The 18,460-nt window shown below is 41.1% G+C and overlaps 1 protein-coding gene across 3 annotated transcripts; it reads right to left on the reverse strand.

Annotated features, from left to right (window-relative positions):
- Positions 1–10,521: 10,521 nt before the first annotated feature.
- Positions 10,522–17,842, reverse strand: NXT2 (nuclear transport factor 2 like export factor 2). 3 transcript variants are annotated; one of them, XM_025276060.2, is made up of 5 exons: positions 17,708–17,842; positions 16,914–16,998; positions 15,527–15,613; positions 13,609–13,753; positions 10,522–12,735 (listed from the first exon to the last, which is right to left on the reverse strand). In XM_025276060.2, exons 2-5 carry the CDS (start codon positions 16,926–16,928, stop codon positions 12,554–12,556), a joined length of 429 nt encoding a protein of 142 aa, XP_025131845.1. In that variant the 5' UTR covers positions 16,929–16,998; positions 17,708–17,842; the 3' UTR covers positions 10,522–12,553. The 3 variants fall into 3 exon arrangements, with proteins under 3 accessions (XP_025131845.1, XP_006071643.1, XP_025131846.1); XM_006071581.3 differs by lacking the exon at positions 17,708–17,842 and adding an exon at positions 17,183–17,337; XM_025276061.2 differs by lacking the exon at positions 17,708–17,842 and adding an exon at positions 17,085–17,103.
- Between the last annotated feature and the right edge of the window lie 618 nt (positions 17,843–18,460).

Consider the following 18,460-nt stretch of genomic DNA (forward strand, 5'->3'; position numbering starts at 1 on the left):
ATTGGAGAAGGCAATGGCAACCCACTCCAGTGTTCTTGCCTGGAGAATCCCAGGGATAGGGGAGCCTGGTTGGCTGCTGTCTATGGGGTCGCACAGAGTTGGACACGACTGAAGTGACTTAGCAGCAGCAGCAGCAGCAACAATTAAAGAAATAGAAACTAAAACAAAATATTGGTTTTTTGCTCATGAGGTTGGCAAATTTTTTTGTTTTTTAATTTTATTTTTTAATTGGAGGAAAATTTCTTTACAGTGTTGTGCTGGTTTCTGTTATACAACAATGTGGATCAGCCATAATTAGACCTATATCCCCTCCCTGTTAAGCCTCTCTCCCCTCCCCCATCCCACCCCTCTAGATCAACACAGAGCACCAGGCTGGGCTTCTGTATAACAGAAGTGTTATACAGCAACTTCTCACCAGCTATCTATTTTTCACACTGCTGGGCCCCGAGAAAGCCACAATTCTAGAAGACACAGGTACTCCAATGTTCATTGCAACACTATTTACAACAACCAGGACATGGAAGCCACCAAGATGTCCATCTACAGATGAATGGATGAAGAAGATGTGGTACATCTATATACAATGGAATTTTACTCAGCCATAAAAAAGAACGAATTTGGGTCAGTTCTAATGAAGTGGGTGAATCTACAGCCTGTTATACAGAGTGAAGTAAGTCAGAAAGAGAACAACAAATATCATGTGTTAATGCATATATGTGGAATCTAGAAAAATGGTCATGATGGACCAATTTGCAGGGAAGGAATGGAGACACAGATGGCAAATTTTTAAAAATCAATAATATCCAATGTAGCTAAGGGTATAGAAAAATAAGTGTTTGTATTCATTTTGTGAGAATATAATTGGTGGCACTTTTTGGAGGGAAGTTTGGTAGTTTCAGTCAAGGTTTAAAAGGTGCATATCCTTTAACCCAACAGTTGCACTTCTAAAAGTTTATTTTCTAGGTATTTACACTTGTGAGCAAAACTATGTGTATAAGATGTTCAATGTTGCATCATTTCTAATAGAAAATAAATGGAGGACTTCCCTGGTGGTCCAGTAGTTAAGAATCCAAACTGACAATGCAAGGGACACAGGTTCGATCCCTGGTCCAGGAAAATTCCACATGCCATGTGGCAGCTGAACCTGTGCACCACAGCTACTGAGCCTGCATACCCTAGAGCCTGTGCCCCACAATAAGAGAAGTCACTGCTATGGGAAGCCTGTGCCCTGCAACAGTGTAGCCTCCACTCGCTGCACCTGGAGAAAGCCTGTGCTGTAATGAAGACCCAACACAGCCAAAAATAAAAATAATAAATAGATAAAAAGTTTTAAAAAGAAAATAAATGGAGACAATTGGTATATCCAATGACAAAGAGTAGTTAAATACCTTATTGTTCAGCCAGCCTGGAGTACTAGATTCCTGTTCAAAAGATTGACCATGTGATGATAATGATGATAATATTTCTTACTGAATGCTTACTATGTGACAGGTACTGTGCTAAGTGTTTTATGTCTTACCTCACTTAAATTAATTTTTGCTACTCAGAGTAATTTCTTTTTTCTAGTCACTGATTCACTCACGTAACAATTATTTGGGAGCACCTGTGCATGCTGCATTGGTAAGTTGCTCAGTCATATCCAACTCTGTGTGACCTTATGGACTGTAGCCTGCCAGGCTCCTCTGTCCATGGAATTCTCCAGGCAAGAATAGTGAAATGGATTGCCATGCCCTCCTCCAGGGGATCTTCTTGACCCAGGGATCAAACCTGTGACTCTTACATCTCCTACATTGTCAGGCAGTTTCAATACTATGTGCTAATTCTGCCTGCTAAATCCATAAAAATGGACTCACTTTCCCTGGACCAATAGTTCCTAATCTCTATAGCATTACATTTATCTTTGAGATGCTGATGAAACCTACAGGCTCTGTCCCCAGATAAATACTCATGCTTCTTTGGGGGAATATCAGACCTCTCCTGAACCTCTGGGGGTCTGTGGACCCCCAGACTAGGTTCAGAGTCTCTGTTCTGGAACAGTGGTGTTGGGACATACAGAGGGAAGAGCTGGAGGTAGAGTTGGGAAGAGGCCAGGGCATACAGAAATTTTTGGCAGGCCAGTTTCTGTGTGGAAAGTACTGGTTAAGTGCAGATTTTGTTGCCAGGATGCTAAGACTCAGGGATGCCACAGTTCCTTATTGAATACTAACTGCTCTCTGGGCCATACACTCCCATTCCCCAGCATTTCCCTCCCCATCCTCCATCTCTTTCAGACTTGGTTAGCCTAAGTATCTCTCCTTCCCCTCTTCAATTCCAACCCTCACAAGGCCAAATGCAATTGGATAGGACCCCAAGCCTTCAGTCCAAGTGATTGGGGATCATCTCCCATAGGCTGAGTGTGGGACTTTACAATGAGTCCTTGTCTCCTTCTTTTTCCCCCTTTCCTGGGGAAGTTTCCATGGCAATGGTCAAGCAGGCTACTAGGATATCTGCCTGAGAAGCCACCAGACACATTCTCTCAAGATTGATCCGGTGCTTCAGTTCAGCAAAGGACAGGCAACAAACTCCTTTGGGTCAGTTTGTATTCTATAAGAAGGAGATACTAAGATGGAGTTAGGGATTTAAAAAAAGGCTTACTGGGGGTTAACCCTGTGAAAGATAAAGAGGGAGTAAACAATGTTGGGCAGCGAAGTCTCTAGACATTAATTATTTGGGTCTAAGTTGCAGCATTTGGGAACTAGTTCCCCAACAAGGGATAGAAGCCAGGCCCACTGCATTGGGAGCACGGAGTCTTAGCCAGTGGACCACCAGGGAAGTTCCCAAACATTGATGTGTATCTGATATTTGTGAGCATAAAAACAAGAAAAAGCAGAGTTAGGCAGGCCTGTGATGTGGACCTGAAAGTCTTGGCCAATCTAGGGGAGGGCTGCAGGGCAAGGATGGTCCATTAGAGAAGTTCTGCAAAGGGCTGAAATAGCCAGGCTTTAGCCTTCTCACTGTGTTCAGTCATGGGCTAGAGGCTGCCCCAGAAGAGCACGGCATCAGCTCAAATACTGCAGAGGATCCTGCAGATATGTTGCTGGAGGCTATCAGTTAACTGTCCTCCTCAGAGCTGAAAGGTTAATTCTTTCTGGAAGGGCTAATTGAGCCTTGTCTCTAGCTGACACAATCTCTTATCTTTTCTAACCCCAAGAAAACAGCTATCATGGTCCTATCTAGGCAAAGTCTTTTCCAACACCACAGTTCAAGAACATCAATTCTTCAGTGCTCAGCCTTCTTTATGGTCCAACTCTCACATCCATACATGACTACTGGAAAAACCATAGCTTTGACTACACAGAACTTTGTCGGCAAACTGATGGCTCTGCTTTTTAATACGCTGTCTAGGTTTGTCATACTGTTCATACTGTTCACGGGGTTCTCAAGGCAAGACTACTGAAGTGGTTTGCCATTCCCTTCTCCAGTGGACCACATTTTGTCAGAACTCTCCACCATGACCTGTCTTGGGTGGCCCTACATGGCATGGCTCATAGTTTCATTGAGTTAGACAAGGCTGTGGTCCATGTGATCACAAAATAGACAGCAAATTCTTACTGCCTCATTTACGATTAATACAAAATAAATTTTCCATGTAACAGCCAGAAAACATGTGCTGCTAAGTCATATGGAGGAAGCAGAAACCAAGGAGAAGCAGAAGCCACCTTTCAGGCGTCATGATACTCAATCACGTGGCTCTCTCATGCTTCAGTTTCTTCACCATTTAAGCTTACGCTGTATGAAAACTGATGTCAGTTTCTGAAAACGGTCCAATCAGGAGACAGCACTTTGATGTTACTGACGTGGAGCGTGAACTCTCCCGGCCTCTGGACACAGCAGCATCAAGAGGAAACAAAGGCGAAAACCCGATTCTCTTCTCAGTTTGCAGCAGACACTTGTCCCCAAGACTATCTGAGCAGAAGAATAGAGCAAACGTTCTGCCCTCAGAGAGCCTCTCCAGTCCCTGTAGCAAAGTAGCCTTTTGTGCTTCTGGATCCTGCAGCCGCAGATCTGGAGCGAGGCGGCGGGCGCCCGGGGTCGAAGAAGGAGGACGGGATGCTTTAAGGGCCGGGATCGGCCAGGGCTTCCCGCGCTCCCCGCCCCCTTCCACGCTCCCGGGACGCGCAGTTGGCCTGGAGGCGGCGGCTCCTCCCCGGCCTCGCTGGCCGGTCCGCAGAGCCGGGCAGGGAAGCGGGAGACGTGCAGTCTCCGCCTCCACTCCATGTCTCCGTCCAGCCCGCTCGCCCCAGCTGCACCTGATCGGCCTCTTGAGAAACCTGTATGCAGGTCAAGAAGCAACAGTTAGAACTGGATATGGGAGAATGGCATTGAAACATGTAAAATATCATGTATGAAACGAGTTGCCAGTCCAGGTTCGATGCAGGATACTGGATGCTTGGGGCTGGTGCACTGGGACGACCCAGAGGGAGGGCATGGCGAGGGAGGAGGGAGGAGGGTTCAGGATGGGGAACACATGTATACCTGTGGCGGATTCATTTTGATATTTGGCAAAACTAATACAATTATGTAAAGTTTAAAAATAAAATAAAATTAAAAAAAAAAGAAAAAAACTGGATATGGAACAACAGACTGGTTCCAAATAGGGAAAGGAGTACGTCAAGGCTGTATTGTCACCCTGCTTATTTAACTTCTATGCAGAGTACATCATGAAAAACGCTGGGCTGGAAGAAACACAAGCTGGAATCAAGATTGCCAGGAGAAATATCAATAACCTCAGATATGCAGATGACACCACCCTCAAGGCAGAAAGCAAAGAAGCAAAGAGCCTCTTGATGAAAGTGAAAGAGGAGAGTGAAAAAGATGGCTTAAAACTCAACAGAAAACTAAGATCATGGCATCTGGTCCCAACACTTCATGGCAAATAGGGAAACAGTGGAAACAATGACAGACTTTATTTTGGGGGGCTCCAAAATCACTGCAGATGGTGACTGCAGCCATGAAGTTAAAAGACGCTTACTCCTTGGAAGAAAATTTATGACCAACCTAGACAGCATATTAAAAAGCAGACACATTACTTTGCCAACAAAGGTTGGTCCGGTCAAAGCTATGGTTTTTCCAGTAGTCATGTATGGATGTTGAGAGTTGGACTGTAAAGAAAGCTGAGAGCCAAAGAATTGATGCTTTTGAACTGTGGTGTTGGAGAAGACTCTTGAGCGTCTCTTGGACTGCAAGGAGATCCAACCAGTTCATCCTAAAGGAAATCAGTCTTGAATATTCATTGGAAGGACTGATGCTGAAGCTGAAACTCCAATACATTGGCCACCTGATGTGAAGAACTGACTCACTGTAAAAGACCCTGATGCTGGGAAAGATTGAAGGCAGGAGGAGAAGGGGATAACAGAGGATGAGATGGTTGGATGGTATCACCGACTCAACGGACATGAGTTTGAGTAAACTCTGGGAGTTGGTGATGGACAGGGAGGCCTGGCGTGCTGCGGTCCATGGGGTCACAAAGAGTCAGACACGACTGAGCGACTAAACTGAACTGAACTGAACTGAGGTTTGTCATAGCTTTTTCTTCCCAGGAGCAAGCGTCTTTTTAATTTCATGGCTGCACTCACCGTCCGTGTTGATTTTGCAGCCCATGAAAATAAAGTCTGTCACTGTTTGCACTGTTTCCCCATCTATTTGCCATGAAGTGATGGGACCGGATGCCATGATCTTAGTTTTTTGAATGTTGAGTTTTAAGCCAGCTTTTTCACTCTCCTCTTTCACCTTCATCCAGAGGCTCTTTAGTTCCTCTTTGCTTAAGAATGTACACACAGCAATTATAGCAATTGCTGCTATCGGTGAAGTGCCTGTAATTTTGGTATCATTATTGTTAGAATCATAAAGGACTAGTTTTGAAAACCGCTTCTGCCACTGAATGGCCTTGGACAAGTGATTGTCTCTTTAAGCTTCAGTTTCCTCATTTGTGAAATGGTCATGACAATAATACCTATCTCATAAGGCTATTGTGATGTCAAATGAGATAATAATGCATGTGAAGTGCTCAGCATAGCTGGACACATGTAAGTGCTCAATGATGGTCAGCTATATTATTGCTGTGTGCCAGGAACAGTACAGCTGTATCTAACTCAGGCCTCACAATAACCTTGCCATGTCAGTACTATCATCTCCCTTTTATAGATGAGGTATTGGAGGCTCTGGTGGAGGATTAGTGACTTGCTGAAGGATCACACAACTAGCAATTGGCAAGTCTGCAATTCATTTCCAGTTCTCTGACTTTAGTGTCGAGACTCATTAGCTCACACAAAACCACCTTCTAGAGCTTTCTTTGGCTGCTGCCAGAGGGGCTCTGCAGTCACATAAGCAGCATGAGAGAGAAATGAGGTTTGGGAGTGTTGTCAGCCCACTGACAGAGAGAGAGCAGCAGTGGAACAAAAGCCATTTAGGACAGCGAACAGAAGTCAAAAGAAAATATGATCAGTAAGCTATTTGGGAGCTTATATGGTGGGCTCATTTATATGCCATGATAAATGATACGCGTTCCCCTCCTACATTGTATAGTAGGAGGGGCACCAAACATCCCTCTCTCTGATCTTCAAGTCAAACTTCCCCCTTTCCTCACACACAAAATGTCTGAAGAGCCAAGATTAGTAAGCCATTCCTTTGAGTTATGGTATTGTTCCAGCTGCTTCCAGACAAAATATAACAACCCCAAGAGATAGAAGCCAGTCATCTCCATGGTGAGTTCATGAGTTAAACTTAACTTGAAAGTGGAGGGTGGGGCCTGAGGTGATGACTCTTAGGATAAGAAGTTTGGGTGGGATGGAAAGAGGGATTTGAGAGGATGGCAGGATAGGACCAGAGTCTGAAATTGGGGAGATTTTTAGGAAGCATAACAGTGTAGGGCCTCAGAAGATTGGGAGAAATGGGCACATGGAAGGAGGTGGTCCCCATTATTGGTTTTGGACTGGTCCCCCATACATTTGTAAGCATATGTATGTATATTTTATTAAGATATTTATTTTTGGCTGCAAACCCTCTCCAGTATTCTTGCCTGAAGAATTCCATGGACAGAGGAGCCTGGCGGGTTATAGCCCATAGGGTTGCACAGAGTCAGACACAACTGAGCAACTAACACTTTCACTTTACACTTTCAGTTCTTAGTTGCGGTACGTGGGCTTATTTTTAGTTGTGGCATGCAGGCTCAGTTGCCCTGTGGCATGTAAGAATCTTAGTTTCCCGATCAGGGATCAAATTCACGTCCCCTGTATTAGAAGGTGGATTCTTAACCACTGGACCACCAGGGAAGTCCCATATATGTGTATTTTAGCTGCATTTCTCATTCTAAGATGCAAGGGCATCCTTAACTGCCATGCAGTGATGATAAATTTCCTATCCAAGGGAGGCTAAATTTTCTAGTTTCTCTCCCCTACTTCCTCCTTTTACTTTCAGTTGTTTAGAAGGCAAAATTTATCCAACTGCCCCTCTGCCTCCCCCCAGCTAATTTCTCTTCTGGTCCCTTGTCTCAAGCTTGCAATTTCTCACTAGCAACATCAAAAGACAATGAATTTTTATCCCCGAGATTGGACTTGGACCACTGGGAATCCTGGGTGTCACCGATGGACAGATGAGCTTATTAGAGAAGTCCTTCCCAAAGGCTCCTTCAGAAACAACACGGAAGGGTTAGGGGAAGAGAGAGTAGGCTGGCCACCTCAGACGGCTTGGGGCTCCAAGGCGGACTGCAGCACCTGCAGTTGCTAAGTGTTGCAGACACCTCTTGCTGATATCCTGCCGTTGAGTAAGAGAACTGGAATCAATAATGTTCAGGCCCACTTTTTTCCCCCTTTATAGAAAGACCTCTCAAAAATACATTTGCAAATTGCTATCCTTGCTTTTCTTAAAGGCCCTCAATCTCCTTTCACAGTTAAAAAAAAAGTCGTCTCTATCTGTATCAATCAAATCTTAGGCTTTTTGTGGAGCTAGACAAGTCCTGCTGAGATTTACACCTTAGAGCCCACCATAGCCTTTGTTAAACCATGTTTTTTTTCCCTCCCAATGCACTGTGTGGCTTGCAGGATCTTAGTTCCCCAACCAGGGATCGAACCCATGCCTTGGAAGTGAAAGTGCTGAGTCCTAATCACTAGACTTCCAGGGAATTCCCAACCAGGAGGGTTGAATGCAGATGTTTGGGGTGTCCAAGAAGGGAGGGAAAGAGAAAAACACATGAAATTGACTTAAAATAGGCTGAAATACAGTGTATTTGGTATCAAACCGTGTTCAAAAATGCTTCTGCTGGAATGCCTTCTCAGTTCTCTGCTTGGACATCTGAAATAGGGCAGCCTCCTCTGTTTCATCTTTGTTTCATTGCCACACATCCTATTCCCAGATTCTGCCTAAAGACGAGCCTAACCAGTTGTTTTCTTAGCTTTGAACTTCAGGTACAAGATAAGGAATGGGAGGAAAACAGGCCTGCCCCTTCATTGTCCTCCACAAATATGACATGCCTGAGAGGAAGTTTTTGATCTTTTCTAAGCCTCAGGTGACATCACCAACACAACACTGCTTTTTAAAAGCCAATCCTCCTCTCCACCCCCTGCTAGAAAGTGATGGCAAAAATATTATGCTTTCTCTATCTTCATGCTTTCCAAACTCCTTGTACAATCTAACAGGAAGTTGTGAAAATCAATTAAGTAGGCTATGATCAGCACTTTAAAAATTAATAAAATGAAGTAGAAAATACCAAAAGCACATCACAAAATAAAACACGAGTTTTATTTTAGACACATAATTTTTATTCTAGTTTGTTATATGTAGATGTATTTGTATACTGGCTTGTGACATTTTACACCTCTGTGGGTTAGAGCAAAACTTTGAAAACCACTGATTTAGAGGGTGCATATACTTCAATCTCAGATAGAGCCTGTAGTCTTAAGATCCTCCATCTGACACATTATTTCAACAATATTTTATAGTTCTCTACTTTTTAGGGCTTCTCTGAGAAGCAAAATTGATGTACATAGCCCACTGATAAGTCACCAAGAAATCTTTTGTATAGAAAGATGCATTTGACAAAGAAGGGCAAATAGCTAATAAAATACAGCAGAGTTTTGTAGCAACTGTTTTGATGGAGTATATTTATTATAGAGACAATTGTTAAATAAAAAAGCTAAATATGCCCTACCATCTCTCCCTAAATATATAAGGTTATGTTAAAGCACATCTGTGCTTATTCTATCATATATTAAATCAATAATTTAATATTAAATAATTAAATTATAACAAAAATCAGCAAATGAAGTCTCCTGCAATCAAATTTCCTGCATCAGTAATCTCAGGCAAGTCAATCCAGCAACATTTCAGAATAAAATGCCTTCTTGACTTTGACTACTTGTTCCTTTCCCAAACACTGCATTTATCCTTTAACCTCATGGAGAGTTATCTTTTTAGACACACTGTATGTTATTAACGGGATTCCCTGGTGGCTCAGTGATAAAGAATCCACCTGCAAATACAGGAGATGGGGGTTCAATCCCTGGGTCGGGAAGATCCCCTGGAGAGGGAAATGGCAACCTACTTCAATATTCTCGCCTGGAAATTCCATGGACAGAGGAGCCTGGTGGGCTACAGTCCATGGAGTTGCAAAAGAGTTGGATACCACTTAGCTAAACAACAAATACATTACTAGGAAATTTCCAGAAACTAGGAAAATGCTGATTCCTGTTCACCAAGGCACTTACATGCTTAAATAAGGTCTGTGGTTCTTTCAGCCTTATGAGGTAGACATGAAAAGCAAATAACTTGGTGATAGAGTTTGAGTCATGAGTCATTAACCTTTTAAGCTTACAATCTTTTACTTTCACTAATGCCTACAAATTTACACCTGAGTAGATTCCTAACCATTTTTATCTAGCAAAATTCATTACTGTATTTCATCAATCTAAGACACCATTGATTTTAAGACAGTATTTTATGTACCACTGAGAAAGGAAAAAAAAAGGCTGATTAAAGTATGCTTTAGCAAGAATTTATAATACATCAATTTCAGGGGTATTAAATTGTCAAAAATACGTGCCTCATTGAAGAGATGAAATACAGGGGTTGATTTCAAAGGCTGTTGCCTCTTCTTACTCCTCAAGTGTCTGTTGACATATTTTTAATGTAGAATTAAAGTTAATGGGACCATTTTTTTCCCCTGAAAATGAACTGTCTTTTGGTTTCACTGCCTACTGAATTTTGGCTAGTTTTTTTTTTTTTTTTTTAATATTTGGCTAGTTTTTCAAACTTAGAATTTCTAACATTTCACTAGAAACTTCACTGCTACTTCAAACAGGTGATCTCAGAATGTATTTGGTAGGAAAAGGGGGAAGAACAAGGTAGGCTAGAGAAAAGACAAGGTCCTAGTTGTCAATCACTGTTTTCAATATCCTAACTTAAAATTCTTTTTTAAACCTTATAGTGTAAGAAGAAACAACTAACTGTTCTGGAGCCTTAAAAAAATCAAAAGACCTTAAACCAAGCTTGAGAAAACTTGTTAAAGGCAACTTTTATTTTTTTAAGTTACAAAAATATGCGCATGTCAAAAATACAGTCTAGTCCATATAAGAGTAGTTCCAGCCATTTAAAAGTTATACAGAGTTTGGAAACAGCAATTCACACACCAGTCTTAAAGCACTAAAGTAATGAACAGTATACATACAACCAGTCAATTCAGTTATTGCTAGTTATATGCCACTTTTACTTGAGACTGTTCTCCTTTAGGGAAAAGGCAATATTTGGGCAATCTGATTGTTGCTACTAAAGCTGTGGTTTTAAAAAGTCAATCCAAAATTAGAATAAATTCAGTTTGAGTAGAATATGTGTAAGCTTTAGTCAGTACTACAAGAAGGTATGGTCTAAATTTCTGTTCCATCCCTTTCTCCTACTTAGTTCTATTTTATATCAGAAATGTGACATGTAGTTTGTGACAAGAGTAAATGAATCGTTGATCTTCAAATTAAGTAACAAGAAACACTGAGTTGGAATGTGGAAACAAAGCTGGCACATCTAGTGTAACAAGATGAGAATGATGAATTCAGGAATGGAAAAATGTTTAAATTTTCACCAAAAAACAAAGACTTCTTTCTCTTTAGATGCTGAGACACAGAACGAATCAACTGGTTTTTCTTAGGTTTATAGGCTATGAAGATCTGCTGTTCTCTATCTTTTCCAAAAAGAAAATGTGAGCTACATAACAGGAACATGTTTTATAACAGATCTATTTGCTCAATGCCATATGGAAGAACACCATCATGAGATTAAATAATTTTAGCTTTAAGTAGTAAAAAGACCATGCAGTTGACAGTGTAAACACAGGGAACAAATCACTCACTTTGGGGGTGGATAGTACGTAGCTGACTTTTGGTCTGAAGTTCATGTGGAAGACTTAGAAGTTAAGGGTCCCAAAGAGAGAGCCATGGCTTTGTTTCCAACTTTTCTGTCAGACCCTGCTGAAGGGTCAGGCTTATTGCTGACATTTTCCCCCAACAAGTTCTTAAATAAATTGAAACATATACTGGTAATAAGTATGAGGTGAACTAGAAAAACATTTAAAAATAATTCTTAGAACAAAAGTGACAGTCATGACCTTTTGGTAAAGATACTTATTACCTTAATGACTTAAATCCTAAAATTAGGCTACATTTTTAGGAGGTAGAAAACAAATACCCAAAGTGTACCATTTGGCCATCCTTCCTTACTTGTGGCCAACCTCGGATCTATACATTTTTCACTCCTCATTCTCCCGCTAAAGCTATTAGTCCTACTACCATTTACTATCTAAAGTTATAGACCTGGAGCTGCCAAGAAAAAGCTTTTAAAGAAGTCTTGCTTTTAAGTCACTGAGTGTATCCAACACTCGGGTATCAGTTGAGAACATTTTACATCTCTCGAGTAGATTAACTCACTTCATAAGAAAACATGCCAACATGAAAAAAATTACTTAATAAAAAAAGACTATTGAACATCTCTACATGTGATTCTAGTATGTCAGAGTAGTTACGTAAACCTAAACTAGTAATGTGTTCATTAAATTGCTTTGAAAAAGTCTTATACATAAACTGCATTACCAGTGTTAAACGAAAAAGTACATGTCATACTACAAAATTAACCTAAATTCACCTAATAACAACAACAATAAACACTCCACTTCCTCCCAGAAAGTTACATTGTGCTGATATCCCATAGATAGTACTATAAAAGGATTTTATTTTTGCAATATGCTGGGCTCACAGTGAGTATGCTAATACAGCGATCATGGATATAATGTTACTGTAAGAATGTCATTAGTGAAACATGTATAAGGCATGTAGAAAACTAGCATTAAAGCTCTTAAGGGCAATGATTCAAATTGGCAGCTGCTAGAAAAGGTGCTGCTAGGAATAAAAAATATTAAAGAAATTTAGTTTCGGCACATACTAGTTTTTAACGCTTCCACAATGAAATGAATTAATAACTCACATAAATTTCTGTTGCTGGAACTAATGGACCAAAAAAGAATGGACTTCTGCCCCCTTTAAATAGTAGCCCAATCTTGAAAACGGAAGCAGTCACTTGCAATCTTCCACACGGTATTGTTAGCAGTAGTCTGAGCAGTCAGCAGGAAGTTCTGGTTGAAGTAGTGTTGCTTGTTGCCATCAAACTTCACAGTTCCACTGGTCACAACAAGAACTGTGGTCTGGGCCTGAGTAGCTTGCTCTGCACCCACACAAGAAAAGAGAAGAGGTTGGATTCTTTACACAAGCAGATTTGCAGGCTTAAACACATTACCTATAACTTAAACACTAAAAAAAGTTTCATAAACTGTCTTTACTTTAAGCATAATCTTGAGCATGCCCACCCAGAGCCAGAAAACTCAATAACCATTTCAAAGATACTAACATTATTTTCAGTCCAGAAAGATTTGGGGTACTCTAAACTTTCAATATCTAGCTTTTTGGTTCCTGTGTTAATATCTCCTTGTTTTTTTTTTTTTAACAGAACTTGGTCAAATTTTGTTTCTTAAGTTTTCATTCTTTTCAAGAACTATAAAGGCAAAAAATCACTCAGGAAACTACTGCTTAAGATGCTTAGGACCCCACCTAGAGGTTAATCTTATAAACTGCATCAATCTGCCTGGAATCAAAATCTGCCTTGACAAACGCTACCCTTTCACGTAACAGAGTAAATTGCGGTGAAATTTTAATAGGTTGTAAGATAATAAAACACATTAATCAGATATATGGTACATTTTTTTCTCTTGAGACATTTCAAGGTACAGAGGGCAACTATTTATTTAGGGAAAACAGAAAGTTGTTCCTCTCCATCAACAGAAATCATAGTAAGGCTCAATTTGCCACATGACTTTTAATAAGCCGCACAATCACTCAATCCACCAAAACCTACCACTGGCTCTCTGGAATTGATGCATCTAAATGAAGATCAAAAGTTTGATTTGACAGCTGAATTTTTCATATTTAACTTATTCAAAAAAGTATTTACTGCTACCACTGAAAGTTGCTAGCTGCTTTTGGTGTTCAAGTTCAGTGCCCACTAAAGGAAAACAAGTACCTCAAAAGACCATGATCTTACCATGAACTGGCTGGCAATCTAACATATTGACCTGGAATTCACTAGAAGGCAACATGTCAAAAAAATTGGCTAGGGCTTCCAGCCCTGTAACAACATTTCCATTCCATATTAAAGTGGCCTTGTCCAGATACAGCCTGGTTAGTGCCTAAAAAGGAAGAAAAAAGAAAAAAAGGGGAAAGATTTTTGCTTTCGGGCAAATTATCTTGTAGAAATGGATTGAAAGGTTATAGCGAGTGTTTAAACATTTTTATAGTTCTTTCTCCATCTCTCCTTCCCTTGCCCCCTCCCACAGAGGACAATGTGAACAAGGTATCTGCCTTATAAAGTTGCCCTTAAATGGGTATTATCCTGTGCTATGCTGTGCTTAATTGCTCAGTCGTATCCAACTCTTTGCGACCTCATGGACTGTAACCCTCCAGCCTTCTCAGTCCCTGGGAATCTCCAAGCAAGAATACTGGAGTGGATTGCCACGCCCTCCTCCAGGGGATCTGAACCCAGGTCTCCCACATTGCAGGCGGATTCTTTACCAGCTGAGCTACCAGGGAAGCACTCTTAATATACTAGGCAGCTAGCTACTTTTTTTCATCTTTGACTTAAGCCACACTGAGAAACCTTTGTATCAAATGGATAGAGAGACTTTTTTTTTAAAAGTTCTGCTTTCTGTAATTAAAATGAATTAAATGATCACAGGTTTCAAAGCCCTTGCAGCCTGGAACCAGTTTGAATCTTGCTCCCTTTTCTAATTCTATGAACAAAGTTGTCTGTCAGGCCCTACCTGTACCTTTCAATCCTAGTGTTTATATACATGTGAGCCCTTTAATGTTTGAACCATTTAATGTTGTATGTGTTAAGAAGAATTAGTTCCTTTTATCGCCATGGAAATAACATATTCAGTCCAAAACAATCAGTAGTACTTGCTAAAGCAGAGTCTTTGATAAGTCAAGTAAGTTAAAACTCAAATAAGGCAGAATTCAACAGTTAACTCTTTAGTCCCTGGAGTCAGTCACAGGAATTTAGTGTGTCAAAGGGGACATTATTTGCTTAGCTCTAAATTTTAACTTAAAGGGCCAACACATATCTGGACTCTGGAAATGAACTATGCTGCTTTCTTTTTTTGCTATTTTGTCCTTGAAGGCACCAAGGCCCAACAAATGTCCACTGTTATATCCTGTGCCAGGTCCCACATCATCAAACATCAGTATCAAGAACTTCTTTTTAATCTTCTGCCTTAACAAAATAGCTTTTAGAGATATTAACTTCTACAGCATAGACAAGAGTTCTCTACAACATGGTGTTATACCGATAAGAGACCTAGTGAAGATTCTAGGTCACATACAGAAATCCTTAAAAGATATGGCTCAGGAACACATTGCAATGAAAAAAGCTGATGAAGTGAGAACTTTCTCTGTGGAAGACTAAAAGTATCCAAGCCAGGCAGATTCTGTTTGTGAGTGCCAGACACAGCTGTGAGCTTTAACACAAAATTATCAATTAATATATGAAATTAAAGGGGCAAATCAGGGAACATTCTCTGTAATGACAGACCCCTTCACTAGCACTAATACTATTTTAACCATATTGGTTAAATGATGTGATTAAGAAAATGTAACGAATTTAAGTAAATATATGTTGGGTCCCATGTTAAGTGCAGTATTTAATTCCCCTTTACCACCCTAAAAATATAACAGGGTTGAGAGAGGTTAGCAACTTGCCCAAGGTCACAGAGCTTGGCAAACACAAAGCTGGGGTATGATTCCACAGTTCACACATCCATAATGCCATACCAACCCTTTCCTAAGCAATGTGCTTTTAGAGAACATAGCTATCACTTATGCAATTCGGATGAATGGCTGGCTCAAAAAAAAAAAAAAAAAAAAGAACTGGTATTTAATAAAGAATAGTAGTCTGTAACACTCACCCGTCTTCTTTTGTCCATTGTCTCATAGTAAATATTGACAAATTCCTCAGCAGCTCTGCATGCCTGATCTACATAAGTTTTAAAGTCCTACAAGAAAAATTTCATTAAAATGTAATTACCACCCTTCCAACTCCTCACAAACATATCACCAACAAAAGCTGATGGTTTATTTCAATCATTTTATAACTCCATACACAGTCTACATTCTTCCACATAAATTTGGACATTTTTAAGATTAGGGCCTAAGTTTCCAACTTTCTCTATTTTTAAGTACATTATGGTTAGGACATACTAACCATTCATTAGTGAATTTCAGTTTGTTCTTACTTTAAACATAAATTTACAATCTTTGCATGGCAACTGGTGTTTTAGGCTTTCAGTATTTTAGAAAACATTTACCTTAATAAAAAACGATGGGTTCTGAACCGTTAAAAAAAAAAAAAAAAGAGGCAGGGGGCGGTGCGGCAGGCGCGAATTGCCATTGAATAAGTTAGCAAATTGTAGTTACTGGTAAGTTATTCAAAAGTTGTTGAATGAGAAAAAAACTGAGTATGTTCTATGAACTTGTTTGAAAAATTAGGTACTCAGAAAAACGTCCTCACATTATGTAAAAATTTACAGGAGTTTGTAAAGGATTTTAGCATATGTGCTGCCAAAGCGAACAATGTAAAGGATTTTAAAACGGAAGAAATGCTGTTGCGGTTTTCTCCTGCGAGAAAATTACTTTCTTCCCCAGCCATTTACCAGACCAAACTATTATTTGAATTAAGAACTAATTTCATTTCACTCTCAGGTAATTGAAAGTCATTTAAATCGTGAAAGGATTACAAGCCATAAGCAACAGACCCCAACATTCCCAACTCTCGCTGCTACTGCTGCTGCTAAGTCGCTTTAGTCGTGTCCGACTCTGTGCGACCCCAAAGACGGCAGCCCACCAGGCTGCCCCGTCCCTAGGATTTTCCAGGCAAGAACACTGGAGTGGGTTGCCATTGCCTTCTCCAGTGCATGAAAGTGAAAAGTGAAAGTGAAGTCGTTCAGTCGTGTCCGACTCTTAGCGACCCCATGGACTGCAGCCTACCAGGCTCCTCCGCCCATGGGATTTTCCAGGCAAGAGTACTGGAGTGGGGTGCCATTGCAACTCTCGCTAGTTCCCGTTTTAGGGTCCTTTCCAGGATCGGAAAGCTACTGAACAGCCCTGGGAGGCGGCGGGGTCGGGGGTCGGCGGTCGGGGAATAGTGAGGGGCTTCAGAGAGCGGGCCCCGCCCCCGGCGCCTGGCGGGCCAAAGCCTGATTCGCCGCTTGACCACGTGACCAGCAACCAGCCCGCCCCAGAGCCCCTCCCCTCAGCCGCCCGCGCCCGGCACCCTGCGGCGGCTGGGGCACTCACCACAGCCATGGCCATCGGGGAATCCGAATTGTCCTTTTCCTTCAGTGGCGACTTCACTACGTCCTCTTGTCTCTGGTTCCCTCGCCTGTGGGATGATCAAATACTTAGCAAGACGGCGAAACCCGCCAAACGCACAGAATTCTCTGCCCGCCCATTCTCTCCCGGAAGTACCTCGGTCCTATGTTAAAATCACCCCGATGTACCAACTTAAGTACAATTCTCTTGAGTTCCGACCGTCCCGTCCCGTCCCGTCTGCCTTATGTACTCACTTGTTTGATATTTATTAACTTAGTTTGGAAAAAAAAAATCACTCCGCTTTTGTAACTGGGTAATCTTAACAAAAGTATCTATTTCTCCAACACGTCCAAGGACAGCAAAAAAAGACCTATTTAAAGCGTCCAATGTGCGGGCTCTTCGCTCCAGGGGGAGGGGAAAGGGCTCTCTGATGAAACTTACCAGATCTGCAAGCCAGTAGAAAAAGTGGGTGGTGCTTGGGGAAAAGCGTGCAACAATACTGGTAGAAAATGGCGTAAGGTTCTGGAACCTTCTCAAAGACTCAATCTTAACTGAATTTACCCGTGTCTCAGTAATACTCCTTAAATTATTCACTACTTTGATTTGGCACTATTCAGTGGAAAATAACATGCTTAGGGGTCACAAAACTAATTGTAATTCAAATTTAGTTTAACTACCACTGCAACCGGACTCCACTCCCCAACATACTTCAAAACCACTCAAAGTCCCCAACGATTTCTGGGCAGTCAAGTCAGTCAGATATTTTGATAGTCTTTTACCACGAATAGCTGGTGTGTGGCTCCTCAGAAAAACTTCTTCTTTGGTACCATTCTCTGTCTCCGACCAGTCACTTCTGAATTTTCTCACACTTCAATCTGCTTTTTTCCTGTCTTCCTCCCTTCTGTCTAGCTCTAACTGAAGCGACTCTTCCCCGTACCCTATGACCTCTGCACGCCTCTTATTGACGTCACTTCCAGGGTGTCTTCCTGTTTAACACCTCTCTCCTCCTATGTGGTCTCAATTGTTACTTGTATGCTAACAAATTTCAATAACATGTGTCCAGCACCGCCCTCCAACTCGTCTCTGGGTTGCAATTCTATTTATTGAATTTCACTAAATATGAACACCAGTGCGCACTACAGGCTTCTCAGACTCGGTGAGTCCAAAATTTGAATGCGTTTTTTCTTCTGCACTTATAATCTTCTGTATGCTTTCTGTTATCCATGCTTGAATTTTTGGAATGTTTCTATTTAATTTTTTTGGTGTCTTTCCCCTCCTCCTCCTATCATTGTAATTCATTCGTTCATTCAACAAATATTTATTGAATGCATACTATGGGACAGGCATTGTGCAAGGTTCTGGATATATAGTGATGAGCAAAATAGACATGATCTATACCCTCATGAAGCTCACAAAATAATTGTGAATAATGGACAATAAATGAAACAATGGATTACAGAGGAGTTCCAAGTAACTTGCCCAATTCTGCTCATTCTCCCTCCCTCCCACCCCATTCCGCCTTTCTTTCTCTT

Source organism: Bubalus bubalis, chromosome X (assembly GCF_019923935.1).
Source record: "Bubalus bubalis isolate 160015118507 breed Murrah chromosome X, NDDB_SH_1, whole genome shotgun sequence".
NCBI lineage: Eukaryota > Metazoa > Chordata > Mammalia > Artiodactyla > Bovidae > Bubalus > Bubalus bubalis.

Coding starts and splice junctions, on each gene's coding strand:
- NXT2 (XM_025276060.2), bottom strand. Junction 13,754..15,526: donor CAATGGACAAAAGAAGACGG/GTGAGTGTTACA, acceptor CTTCCTTTTTAG/GCACTAACCAGGCTGTATCT. Junction 12,736..13,608: donor AGATTGCCAGCCAGTTCATG/GTAAGATCATGG, acceptor GTGTGGGTGCAG/AGCAAGCTACTCAGGCCCAG.